Source organism: Pterocles gutturalis, unplaced genomic scaffold (genome assembly GCF_000699245.1).
Source record: "Pterocles gutturalis isolate BGI_N339 unplaced genomic scaffold, ASM69924v1 scaffold8, whole genome shotgun sequence".
NCBI lineage: Eukaryota > Metazoa > Chordata > Aves > Pterocliformes > Pteroclidae > Pterocles > Pterocles gutturalis.
In genome coordinates this window covers 167114-180260 of record NW_010120237.1, presented here as the reverse complement: position 1 = coordinate 180260, position 13147 = coordinate 167114, and the positions used below count along the sequence as shown (strand labels likewise).

General features: G+C 37.2%; 1 protein-coding gene across 1 annotated transcript in view; it reads left to right on the top strand.

Moving 5' to 3' along the window:
• Window positions 1–520: 520 nt before the first annotated feature.
• SORCS2 (sortilin-related VPS10 domain containing receptor 2) overlaps window positions 521–13147 on the top strand; it is a gene marked incomplete at its 5' end in the record, with an annotated part of 49005 nt that continues 36378 nt past the window's right edge. The window contains 2 exons of the mRNA XM_010076814.1: window positions 521–612; window positions 2055–2162. Coding sequence (XP_010075116.1) covers window positions 521–612; window positions 2055–2162 — 200 coding nt within the window. The remainder of the gene's footprint in view (window positions 613–2054; window positions 2163–13147) is intronic.

Below are 13147 nucleotides of genomic sequence, written 5' to 3'. Positions count from 1 at the left end.
ATCACATAAAGTTTAAATTTAAATAAATCATTGACACTGGAAATACAGAAAACATGCTTGCACCAATTATTTCAACTTCTGTAGAGTCTGGAGAACACATGAGAAAGTCACGGACAGCAATACTTTTCATATTTTTCTTAGAATGAAACTACAGAACATTTTATTCTGCAAGATACACAGAATATGGCAAATACCAAAATAAGGTGATAGGTCGCTTGGTGATATATAGTAGGAAGGAATACAGAATGCATACCATGAGAAATATAAGCTTGGGCTAAAATCACTTCAGACAGTTTAATCTGACTGTGATTTGAACCTGAACATTTTCTGATTCACCTGCTTAACTTTCTTTCTTTTACAGCTGGGAGAAATATAAGAGTTAAACTGACTTTTATGTCCTTTTCAGTTTGAATTGCAGACATTATAAAACATATACGTCTTTTAATCCTGGCTTGCACATACATTTTATTTCTGCTGTTTTGTGCGTTTGCTTAGCTGGCTTTTTTTCCCCAACTTCTAGGTCTTTGAAGAAGAGCATCACATCTTGTACCTGGACCATGGTGGAGTTATTGTGGCCATCAAAGACACCTCTATCCCTCTGAAAATACTCAAGTAATCCTACAGTCAATTAGAGTAGTGCTATTGTGTATTTGAGACACAAGTTCAGAGTTAAGATGAATGTTTTAATGTGATCGTGTATAAAATGCAGGTGGAGTCAGCTTAATTTAACATTCAATATGTCAACAAAATGTAGGAGGATGTTTTCTTAAAGATTACTTCATGGTGCTGAAGGTACCATGGCATAATGCATTAATCATAATAAAATTTTCTGGCATCAGTGTAGGTATTTTTGCTTAAAAGGCTATCCTGGAACTCTACAGTACAAGCCATGTTTAGCGTGATTGTTATCTGCTACTGGTTTGTACCAGCGGTATATGGCAATGATGCTCAACCTATCGTGCATCAGTGGCTTAGGTATCTGGTCAGGATAATTCATTCATACTGTAATAAAGCTGTGTCCCCTTCAAGGACTACGGTGAATGAAGACATTGAAGAATAGCCCTGAGTTGCTCTGGCAAGAGCAATATAAAGTAGACTTTGGGAGCCAATGGGGAAAGGACTTATGCATGCAAATGTGCTGTGTAACACAATATGCAAGAAGCCCAGGTCTTCTGAGATAGTCATGCACAAAGTAACTGTAGTATGTACATATATGTCATGTAGTAATAATGCAGCAAATGGCCTTCTCAGCTTGTTTGACAGGAAAGGTTTGCTGCAAAGCATTTTGTTATAAAATATCAAGTTTTAAACTGCATGATAGTGAAGGAAAATATGGTAACCTTATGTAATGGCATGCAAAACTATAATTTTTGGCATAAAAAATGTAAGACATCTTTATTACTTGTGACTAGGTTCATTTTTGCATAATACTGTATACACTAACAGGAACTAGGTTACGTACTTTGTTAGCTAGAATGAAAGCCATCCTTAACCTGTATCCAAAAGACCAAAAGAAACGAGACTTTGAATCATAATTTTTGGTTGCACAGAGTATTTGAAATATGTTTTGCTGATTCATTAGCATCTTTTGAAAAATTCTAAGTGGATGGTAGCATCCTTGAAGGGCCATTGTCTTGGTGCCTACTGTTACCACACCTCCCACATTTGGGCTGCTTTGCGTCTCATGTTTCACTGACCTCTGCTTAACAGGTCTCTAGCTCAGAGACTACTAGAAAGAACGAAGTGTAAATTAACTGCTCTTGAACCTACAAGGTAGCAAGATAGTTTGCTGACAGACCACAGTTTTTATCTGCCTGAGAATTTCCATTGTTGTGGCAAATTTATTATACACCTTCTAATAAAGATGTGAACCCTTGGATATGTTGCTGAGAAAAAGATCACATTAATATGATATACTGTCCAGGAATGTTGTATTTTGGTGATCATAAATCCTGGGCTTTACTAGTGAGGGGATTATTTTTTTTTTTTTAATGAATGAACTCTGTTTTGTATAATAATAGTTGTAAATGAAAACCATTTCTGCTTTTTTACAGGTTCAGTGTAGACGAAGGCCAGACTTGGAGTATACATAATTTTACCAGCACTTCAGTCTTTGTAGATGGATTACTTAGTGAACCTGGAGATGAGACACTGGTCATGACGTATGTTTCTGGTTTCATCTCTTTTTTCAGAGTGCTCTCTCCATATGCACTTGAGCATATTTTTAATTGTGGATGTTTCAGGTAGTCCCTGAGTCAGTGGCTTTTGCTTCTTCCAGTTGCACAGACTCTTACACTGATGTCCAAACAGCACTAGTATGCAACCTCTCAGTGCAGTATTTCAGATTGTAAAGATGAAGTGTTACATTCATATGAAATTTTGCAAAGTTACCAGCAGGGAGTGTGGAATAATAGGACTGCAAATACAAATCTGAGAAATGCAGGTAAAACTATTTCCTGCATTTTTTTCTGTTTTCTACAGATTTTTAGGTGGACTTCAAAAATGCTAAATATCTGTCCTTTTTTGTGTGAAAATTGTCTTCGTAGTGTAAACAGCTATATCGTTGTCCCAGTAACTAGCATTGCAGTAATTTGTGTAACCAAACTGCACTAACAAGCACGTTTTAATTCTGTGCAGTGACTGAAGTAGATGCTGTGAATAGAGTTAAAAATAGCCAAATTCTGCAGCTCAGGCCCCTGTTTATCTTTTTCAAAAGGGCTAGATACATCTGGATCTGAGCTGCAGGCTTTGCTCTATTTCTAGGATATATGATAATATTTTAGAAGAGTCTGAGACTGAAAAACACCTGTCCAATTAGAGGGAAAGGCACATGCTGACTGCAGCAGGAAAGGAGAGTGCACTCTGAGATGTGGAGGTTGTTATGTGTGCTCCTATCAGAACAGCTTGTGTGATCCTTTATATTGGAGCTCAGTGTATTCATAGCGAGCTTTTTCTCCTAGGACTTACAAATAGAGCTGCCTTTGATGCATACCAGTAGCATTTTTCCCAGGGGAAAAAAAAAAAAAAAGTTTAGTGTGGAGTTGTGTCCTCAGCAAAATAGAAATCCTACCCAATGTACGTAAAAGCATTGTGCCAAGTTCATAGTGCTGTACTGCGCAGGAGTGAATTTGGTCTGTTAGTTCTTTCTTTCTTTCTCCACTGTCCCATTTATCCTCTATTATACATATATGACCTGAGAAGAACAGTATTATTCTACCATCTTCCCCTTCTCTGAAGGCCAGGGTTTTTTCTGGTATAATACATGCCACACAGAGATACTTATGCCTCTGAATTGAGGATTTCCATTGATTTCAGTGGAAGTAGAGGGATCAAAAGCTTATCCTAAGCTGTACTGACTGGCAGATAAAGCTGTAGCTAGATTTGGTACGTGAACCTAGATTGACAAAAAAGCATCCCATGACTTGTATGTTTCTAAAGGGAGGAACAAGAGTCTGACTATTGACAAAAAAGCATCCCATGACTTGTATGCTTCTAAAGGGCGGAACAAGAGTCTGACTCCAGCATCTCAGTGCCAGGCTTGTAGGATCTTACTTTGCAGCTGGTTCTCCTGAACATAGAGGATGTCAACCACTTTCTGGCACAGACTGACCCTGAAAAGACGTGCAGCCTTCCTACCAGACTCTAAAGAAAATGGAAAGAGTAAACTTACAGTATGTGTTTCCTTGTTGCTGTTAGGTCAGCTTCCATGTCTCTCTTACTGCTTTTGACTGAGTTTTACCTTTGGGTTGACATTGTCTGCCCAGTGGTGCTCTGTCTGACTTTGCATCAAGACCTTTTGTCATTCTGTCTGGCATAGGTCATTTTCTCTCAAAACTTCACACTTGTACTGAATTGCTGCACATGACTTAATCTACAGTGATTTGCTGCTTTCAAGAAATGTCATCCACTTAAACGCCCTCCTTGAAAAAAAATTAAAAATGCCATATTTTCCATTTCATTAGATAAAAAGTGTTTTTTTTCTTCTGGGTAGAACATGGTAAGTTGAACTTGTGTATAGTAATGGGAATAAATTAACAGTGTCTTTCATCCTAAAGAATCCCCAAATCCATTAATGAAGACCTAGTCTGACATTTTTTACTTGTACAGGAATTTCGTTTTCTCCCTGTGGTAGGGAGTTTGTTTGAGTAAGGACTTTGAGTAGAGTCCAGTGTCAAAGTCTGCATAAAATAGTAGAAATAACATAATTCTGAAGTGGGAAGGTAATAACTGAAAAGCGTACAGCAAAATGGTAGAACAGAGACTGTTTTGTTTAAAGCTTCTAGAATAAGCTTACAAAAGAGTCAAAGAGTATTTTACTTGTACAGAAAGCAGCTGTTACTATAGCGTAAAGTCCTGGTTCCACTGAAACCAGCTTAGGGATTTCCTTCAAGGTTTTTAATTTTTATTTTAAAAAAAAATCACAGAAGGATTATCTGGGAAAGACATTAAGGGATCTGGTAACACTAGGCGTAAGAGAGTCTTCTCATTCTCAAGCATGGTGACTGGGATGTTGACCTGACTCGTAAGGGATTTCCATTTGAATTCCTGTTCTGTCCTAACTTATCCAAAATGAAGTGGCCTGGAAAGCTTTACTGAAGAAAGAGGGGAATGTGAACCTGGTTGCCTCAAGTCTTCATTTCAGGAAGTTTTGTGTTTTCTCCAAAACAGAGAAAAAACAAATGTTGACTTGTCAAAAGTTTTCATAAAACTGAGTTGTCATCTGCCAGTCGACATTAATCTAAATCATTCATCCAAATCCCCTGCAGTATTCAAAATATGTACACTCAAATGCCAAGGAAAATATATTTTATTCTATTGTGCTCTGCAATAGACCTAGTTAAGATTTTTAGGAGTTTTAAGTGGTAAAGTATTCAAAAACTTTAGGAAACTAATTCTGTGTAAAAACCAATTTCTAAATAGGTCTAGTTAAGAATTTTAGGAAAGATAAGCAATCAAGTATTCATAAAGTTTAGGAAACTCATTCTGTGTAAAAATCATTTTCTAAATGAGGAGCTCAAATTCACTACTTATTACTAAATGAATAAGTAAGTTTTGCTAAGAAATATTCTCAACTAATTTATATCTATTCATCAAAATAGTGCATGGTCTAGTAGGCTTTATTTTGTTCTAAATTCTTTAAGAATTAAAATTACTGAAACCCAGTGTTATATTTAACAATGTATTATATTTGGGAAAAATTACTTAATAATGCTGGATTAAGTAATGGCCTAACTCAGTGGAAAAAGGATGAATTTTTGTGTGTCTGAAATACTGATGTTCCTCTTCAGAGGAAGTAGTTCATATAATGAAAGTTTCAAACCTGTTAAAAAGCCTTCTAAATCACAGTTCAGCTTCTGGGAGTGTTTCCCAAACAGAGTTATTTAGATTGCAGTGTAAACCCAGTAGACGTGATAACCATGGTATTGCAGACCATGGCCCCTTTTAAAAGGCCAAAAAGAGGTTACATAAAAGGACTGCTTTTCCTTGTGTCAGGTAGAATCAAAATCTTCCTTATGGGTAATTGTATTTTTTTTCCGGAGGGATTTTTTTGCTAAGGTCTCGTAGAGTAACAGCTTCAGATGCTGCTGGGAACTTCATGACATCTCTTTCTCTTCAGAGAAGGAGAGAAAAAGGATCACATGTGACTTTTTTACTCAGATTGAGACTTTGTGCCATTTTGAGCCCCTGTCACTGAGTGCCTACAGCTGTGGTGCTCTAACTTCTCTTTCAGGGAAACAGTTCCATTTTAGTGTCTTGTTCTAATAAATGGAGATGATGAGGTAGATATTGGAAACTTTCATCTACAATAAAACTCTTCAAGTATTTTACTTAAGTTTTGATGGGGCCTTGAACTCCATTTTGCTGTATTTTGCTCTCAGAATGAAGGAGCTACAATTTAGGTGACTATAGGCTATTTACTCTGGCTTTGCCAGGTGAAGTCTGAATGAATAATTTCCCACCTGTGACAAAAGAGATCTGATTTTTACCTATGTGAGAGAAAAAAAAAAAAAAAAAAAAAAAAAAAAGAAGAAAAAATAGCTAAAGATTATTTATAAAATTTGTATCCCAAATTAATTTGATCTTTAAGTAAGATGACAGCAGAGAGCTGAATGATGCAAAGCTATCCTTTATAATGTCGTATGTTTCTCCTTAAATGAATTCATTTTGTTCGCTGTCAGCCTAGTATTTACTTCTTCATAAAGCATCAGGCTAGACACTCAATCTGCATTTTTTTTCCAAACAACTTACATGTCAAAAGATTGTTCTTGGACAGGAATTCAGCAAATAGATGGAAAAAAATGTTGGAGATAATTCACAAACATCATGGAGCCACTGAGCTTCTGGACAAAATGGGAACACATTCATCCTGCTCCTCCCCAGCACTTCTCAGAACCTAAGCATTCATTTCCGTTCTTTTTCCCCAAAAGAGCTGAAACCTAGATGTTTTGGCATATAAAAGAATGATTGGCAATTATTATTTTTTAGGGGCAGGAAACAATGAAAAAACATATTTTTGGTTCAATTTCAACTAAATTGTTTCCTCTCCTCATTTTTCACTTTGGCAGCCAAACCAAAAGAAAAAAACAAAACAAAAAAACAAAACAAAAAAAACCCCTACTCTTCAGTGCATGAAGCATACGCATGTGTTTGTAGTTTAAGGCACTTAAATCACAAATGTCTTAACATCTTTGCACATGATCTGTTGTGTACACAAGCACTGTTTATGTGCAGTTGCTTTATGTGGGCAGGTGTCTACTTTTGCACATGGAAGCATTCATCATTTCTGTAGCTGCGATTTAGGAAGGCAACTGAAAATGTGACCTCTGTTACGTTCGTTTGGGGAATTAGAAAAATATGCTGAATTACAATCTTGATGTATAACAGACTGCAGCTTGAATCTTACATTAGTTTCGTCGATTTTACTAGTATGAACCCTTTGACTTATCTAGTTTTTGTTGATTTTACAATGGTGTAAAGGAAGCAAAGGCAACTGTTAGAAGGAAGGCATGTCTATAAAGATTAATCTGTCATTTTCTTTTTGAAAATGGTAGGCTTTAAATAGCACTGTATGACATAGTCATGGCTAACCTGCTCTTCCAACCCATATCCGCTTGTAAAATCTTTTATTACTAGAGTTACTGCTTCTGTGAGTTAAGGAGAACCCTACCTGTTGGCAGTGTTTACATTAGAGATAAAGTGCATCCTTCCATGTCATGACCTCATCACTTTACTCCCTCAAGTTAGTAATTTCTTTTCAGATTTTGGCATGAGGAGGTCATGTGTCTTGCTGTAAGTTCAAAGGGACAGTAATAATATGAACTACAACAGGCGAAACAAAAAGAAGATTATCATGTTTATTTGCTTTTTCAATTATATTGTCATCATTTGTAGTAAACATCTAAGTGAAGCAAAGGACTGGGCTCTTTAAGCTCACTGTAAATTGACAAGAAACTCTAAGAGAACATTCCTTTTATGCAAAAGACAGCTGAAAAAGTTATTGCTATTTTAATGTAAGTGGCCTCTGATATCTAGTGAAGTGTAAGGTGGATTAAGTATTCAATCTAAAATTACAATTGTGTTATAAAAATAGTAAAGGAGATGTTAAAAAAAAATATTTTACCAGTACAGTATGTTCACTGACAATTGTGATTTTTACTGATATGATTTACTATAGGAAAGGAAGCCTTATATGGGAAACAAGATCTAAATAGCACTTTTTAGCATAGCTATGTGACTGCTTCCATTTAAAAAATAGTTTCCAAGATACAAATTGAAAATCATTAAAATAATTAACTAGCATCTCTGAGAGTCTAGTTTCCTTTCCCAGCTTGGTCACATGCTCACTGTTAAATTTTGAGGTTTAGATCCACAAACAATGTCAGGTACCTGCCTTTTTGGACATGTTTGGACATCCTTGCTTGGGTGCTGCCCAGAAGAATTTAGACATGTTATCCAAGACAGCCACTGAGATGGCCTGTGTCACCTGTAGGTGGGGTCCTCAGATGACCCTGTTTCAAACCCTAGGTTTTATTGTCAGTAGTTTTATACATTTGAAGGCTCTCCCAAAGCACTAGAGGTCGTGTTCCATCCCCAACTGGCATGTTAACTTAGCAGAGTGTGTCAACAGGGTGTACAGGACTCTGTGCAGACAAATTCTGCAGCATGCTGTTTCAAATATCAAAGTTGATGACAAAGTCATATAGAGGAGAGCAAAAGCCAGCGCAGCACTTGGGAGATTAAAGCAGCATATCTAGAATGAAAGAGGCATCTGATGTCAAACAAAAGTAGCTGTGCATCACGCAGTTGTCATAACTAGTCTTTCTTTGAAAAACTTGAACAATTTAAGTTGCTACATTAAACATCTGAATAAATAAATAAATCTGAATAAATTCCACATGTGCTGTCTTTGTGACAGCAGTACAGCTGGATCACTCCCACCACTCTAAGGTCTTTGAGTGTTGTCAGATATTCAGCAGTAAAGCAAAACCATCACAGGTTCAGCTATGCTGCACTGAGGACCTGGTGGGTATATCAGACGTCAGGCTGCTCAAAGCCATTTTCTTCATCTGGATACAGTATGGCTAACAGCTCAAAGGTGAACCACCATAGTATTACAAAAAGTTGTTCAAGGCATGTCTTAATTAAATGGCATTAGATCCATGATATGGGGCACTGTAGCTAAAATCTGTCTGCTCTGGCAAAGAGTATTTTGATGCTGTGAAAGCCCATGAAAAAATCCTGAAGAACACAGCAGAGAAGCCAAAGAGGAAGGCAAGTGTAGTGGTTATAAAAAGATGTCTGTGACATCTGGGATGAGCAGTGTGTTGTCAAAATCAGGCTCCTTTCTCCTGAAAGAAGCCATGGAAGCAGAATGTTTACCTGATAAGTTTTTGTGAGTCTCCAGCTTTAGCACCATCATAGCTTCAGTCAGGTGGTTTGCAAGCGACACAGACAGCAGGCAACACAGCTATTACTGTTCAACATCTATTGAATAGATGCTCTTTTCTATTGAATAGAAATGTGAATTTACTGGAAGAGATTATCATTGCATATAATTTCTGTTAAATTAGCTCCCCCTGATTATGAGCTTTATCAGGAACAGAAATAACCAGCAATCCTCCAGACAAATAGTCTAAATGAGTTAGCCTAAAAACTGCATTAAACTGTCTTAGCTGTCAAATGATGCAATCAAATTAAAAAATTATATGCTCATAAATGAACTAGGAACAAATGTACAAAGTTGTTATGGCAACTGAAACACTGAAGTTAAAATTATGGATCCCAAATTCTTGCAAATAAAAGTAAATGAATTTTCAAGGTAATTGGGATTTCTTTCAAAAATTATTTATCACAGCATCATCTTTCATAGTTTAAACAGAGTTGATTTGATGGCTTTCTAATGAAATATATTTAATCAAGAAGAAGGTTTTAGTAGCTTATGAATTACTATCATCTTGATATTTAACTTCGAATCATCAGTTACACTTGCTTCACTGTTCCATTTTTTTCCCTTCATATGATTTTATTGGACATATATATTTTGCACCTGAGCAATTAGATTGTGATTACTGTTATGTATTGCTTTATTGTAGTTCATGTTTTTGTCTAATCTATTGAATCCTACTTAAAACATGTCTTTCTTCCTTACTTTGGAAAAAATGGTTCTCTTTAATTCTGGGTATATTTGGCAATGCATTTGAATGGGCTCCTCTGTTGTGTCTACAAACCCCTGCCCTCAATAGGGCAAAAAGTGCTATTGCAGCACCAGTGTTAATAATCATGATGCCATGTTTTAAACAGTTTGCTAAGCTGGGTGCATGTAAGGTGCTGGATTCCTTGGGAAATTTGCCCCATGAATTACAAAGTTGTATGGCTGCATTTTTCATGGGGTTTGTGGCTGTGCTGGGACACTTCCTTGAATCAGGAATTTTACTTAAACCAGAGAATGGTGGAATCAGTGGTGCAGTTACTGTGCTCTGGTACAACATGGTTTTCAGTCTGTAGAATCAGAACAGCCATAATGGAAATTAGTATGTTTTTTCCAACAGGCTGGACTGACAGGCATAAAAGTTATTTCTGTCTTTTGCTAAAAATCCACAGAGGAGAGGCTTATAGTTCACCCACTGAATCTCTAGCTCTGATTCTGATGTTTCACTGATTTCTTACTCCAGTGAAGGAAAATAAACAGCCTCAGTAGCTTGTATTGTTACCATTACAGAATCTGAATCACAAAATGGTTGAGGTTGGAAGGGACCTCTGAAGGCTATCTGGTCCGACTCTTCTGCTCAAGCAAGGCCACCTAGAGCCAGTCACCCAGGACTGTGTCCAGACGGCCTTTGAATTCTGCAAGGATGGAGACTCCACAATATCCTTGGGCAATCTGTGCCAATGCTCGGTAACCCTCTCAGTAAAAAAAAGTGTTTCCTGATGTTCACAGAGAACCTCCTGTGTTTCAGTTTGTGCCCATTGCCTCTGGTCCTGCCACTGGACACCACTGAAAAGATCCTGGCTCCATCCTCTTTGCACCTTCCCTTCAGGTATTTGTAGACACTGATAAGATCCCCCTGAGCCTTCTCCAGGCTGAATAGTCCCAGCTCTCTCAGCCTTTCTTCCTAGGAGAGATGCTCCAGTCCCTTCATCAAGTTTGTGGCCCTTTATTGGACTCTCTCCAGTCTGTCCATGTCTCTCTCATACTGAGGACCTCAGAACTGGAGACAGTACTCCAGGTGTGGCCTCACCAGCACTGAGGAGAAAGAATTAGACGACTGTGTAGCTGTATCTTTTAACTTGATTGATCTTTGTCTTTCCTCTTTTTTGCCCCTTTTCCAGGTCTCTTTGAAGACAACTCTTCAATTTATGGCAAGACTTTTTGAAGACATTTTGTTGCACTTTTCAGTTTGATCTTGTCCAGAGAAAAACCCAGTTCTTTCAGTCTTTCTTCACTGGTCGCATTTTCTAAGCAGCTTATGAGTCATCCTTGCCCCTCTTCAAATGCATTTTTAGTGGGTGTGTAAATATGCATATAACATCCAAAATTAGACACAATATTCTTTCAGAGGCTCCACCAGTGCCAAGTTTATTAAAATAATTGCCTCCATGTCTTCTTTTTTCCAGTTCTGAGTACAACCTCGAATTAGTCTTTCTTCTTTTGCAGCAACACTGCATTCTTGTTTTAATTTCCCATAATTACCCAAGCCTTCTCTTCAGTGTTTGAAAGTTATTCTCCATTTTGCTTTTGCACCTTTGTTTTTGTGTTTTTCCTAGGAGTACTTTTTGCAGTTGGTTTTAGGGTATTTCATCATGTTGATTTCTGACCATTGCTTCTACCAGTCAGTGTCTGCTTCCTTCCTTTTGTGTTATCTGCAAAATTTTGTGTGTGTTTATTATTTGACCACATGGGCATTAATTAAAATATTGACTGTAGACCCATCATATCTTCATGATACATATCTCAAAATATTTCCCTGTTTGCTAACTACTTCTTGAGAATGGATTTTTCTAATTGGATATGTGCTCCCGTTCTTAATTACAATGATTTTACTGTACTGATGTTTTCCTTTTTAAGTTGAGACAGTGTCAGATAGAACTGCATAACAGTTTTAACAGAGGTCAAAATATGCTACATGTTCTCCTTTCCTATTTCCACTAAGCCAGTTACTGTGTAAGAGAAGGAATTATATTAGTTTGACATTATTTGATTTTGACAAATCCACAGTGGCTGTTTGTTATCATTTTAATTATCTCCAAGGTACTTATAATAGGATAGCTTAATAATTTGCTTGGTATCTTTGTGGATATCAACAGTTATTCTGTGACTCTCTGGGCTCTGTTTTGTTGATGTATATATATGTTTATATATACATATATACAGACACATATGTATGTGTGTGTGTCTGTATATATAGGTGAAATGTTTCCCTTTCCATAGTTGTCTGGAGTCACCCTCATCCTCTGTGAGGTCTCAAACATAATTATTAGTAGTTCAGAGATTTTGCTTTATATTTTCAGGAGCGTTTCATTATTCTGTTCTGCATTGAACTCAAATAACCACCTCCTTTCTTTTTTTTTCTTGACTCATCTGCCTGAGATAGGTAACATGAAAGAAGAAAATTTCATCTGTTCCATAGAAAATACTTTTCTTGAGGCAGAACTGAAGCTTTGACAGGACTTGGCTCCTTGCACTTCAACATATTTGTTGATAAATGAGTTAATAAAAGAAATATAACCAATTTGTAAAGTTTTATTGTGTCTATAGGAACATTCGCTGAGGTAGGTAGCTGCATAAGCACATGGTGAAATCTGCCTTATGTTAGTACCTCGTATAGAGAAAAAAATATTTTATAAAAAAGAGGTACAAATATTTAGCATGCGAAAGATAATTCAAACCTGTCAGCAAAGACAGTCATATTGAAGCAGACATTGTGGAAAAAACAAGACCACCTAAGTGGTCACTTTATTGCATATGTAACTACAAGTGAATAAGATTATATGGTGACAGCACCTCTCGGGATCCAGCTGAACCAGAAAAAGGAACCAAACCTGTAGGTCTCAATGAGAGAAGTGGGACCACACACCGATGTGCACATACACCCAGTGGGCCAAGACACATTTTTTAGGTTTGTGTATTGTTTCTACTTCTGAGCCATGAGTAGATTGAAAAGGAAAGTAAGCTAGATGATCCAAATCCTTTAATCTCAGAGCCTTGCTGAGAGAAGAGTAAGACATACAAGCTACATGCACACATTTCTGTTTAATTAGGTGTACTTCTGATGGTACATTTCCTGTGAGCGTGGATTGTCTGGTCATTATAATGTGGGCAGTATGGGCAGTGATCTATAGATATCTGCATCTCGGTGCTGTGTGGTCATTATAATGTGGGCAGTATGGGCAGTAATCTATAGATATCTGCATCTCGGTGCTATGGCTGAGAAGCAAGGACTTCTTTAGTCTCTGCAACTGTTTTTCAGCCTCTTTGGTAGACTTCAGAGCTCTTCATCCATCTACCAGGGAGGAGGCTTAGTGTGATGATGTTGCCTCTGTGCTGCAGAGAATCTACCACTTCCTCCCTTCTGGTCTACCCTAGCTCCACTTTGACCTTGGTATTCAGGACAAGAGAAATTACTGTGCACAGCAGAATGCTTTTAGC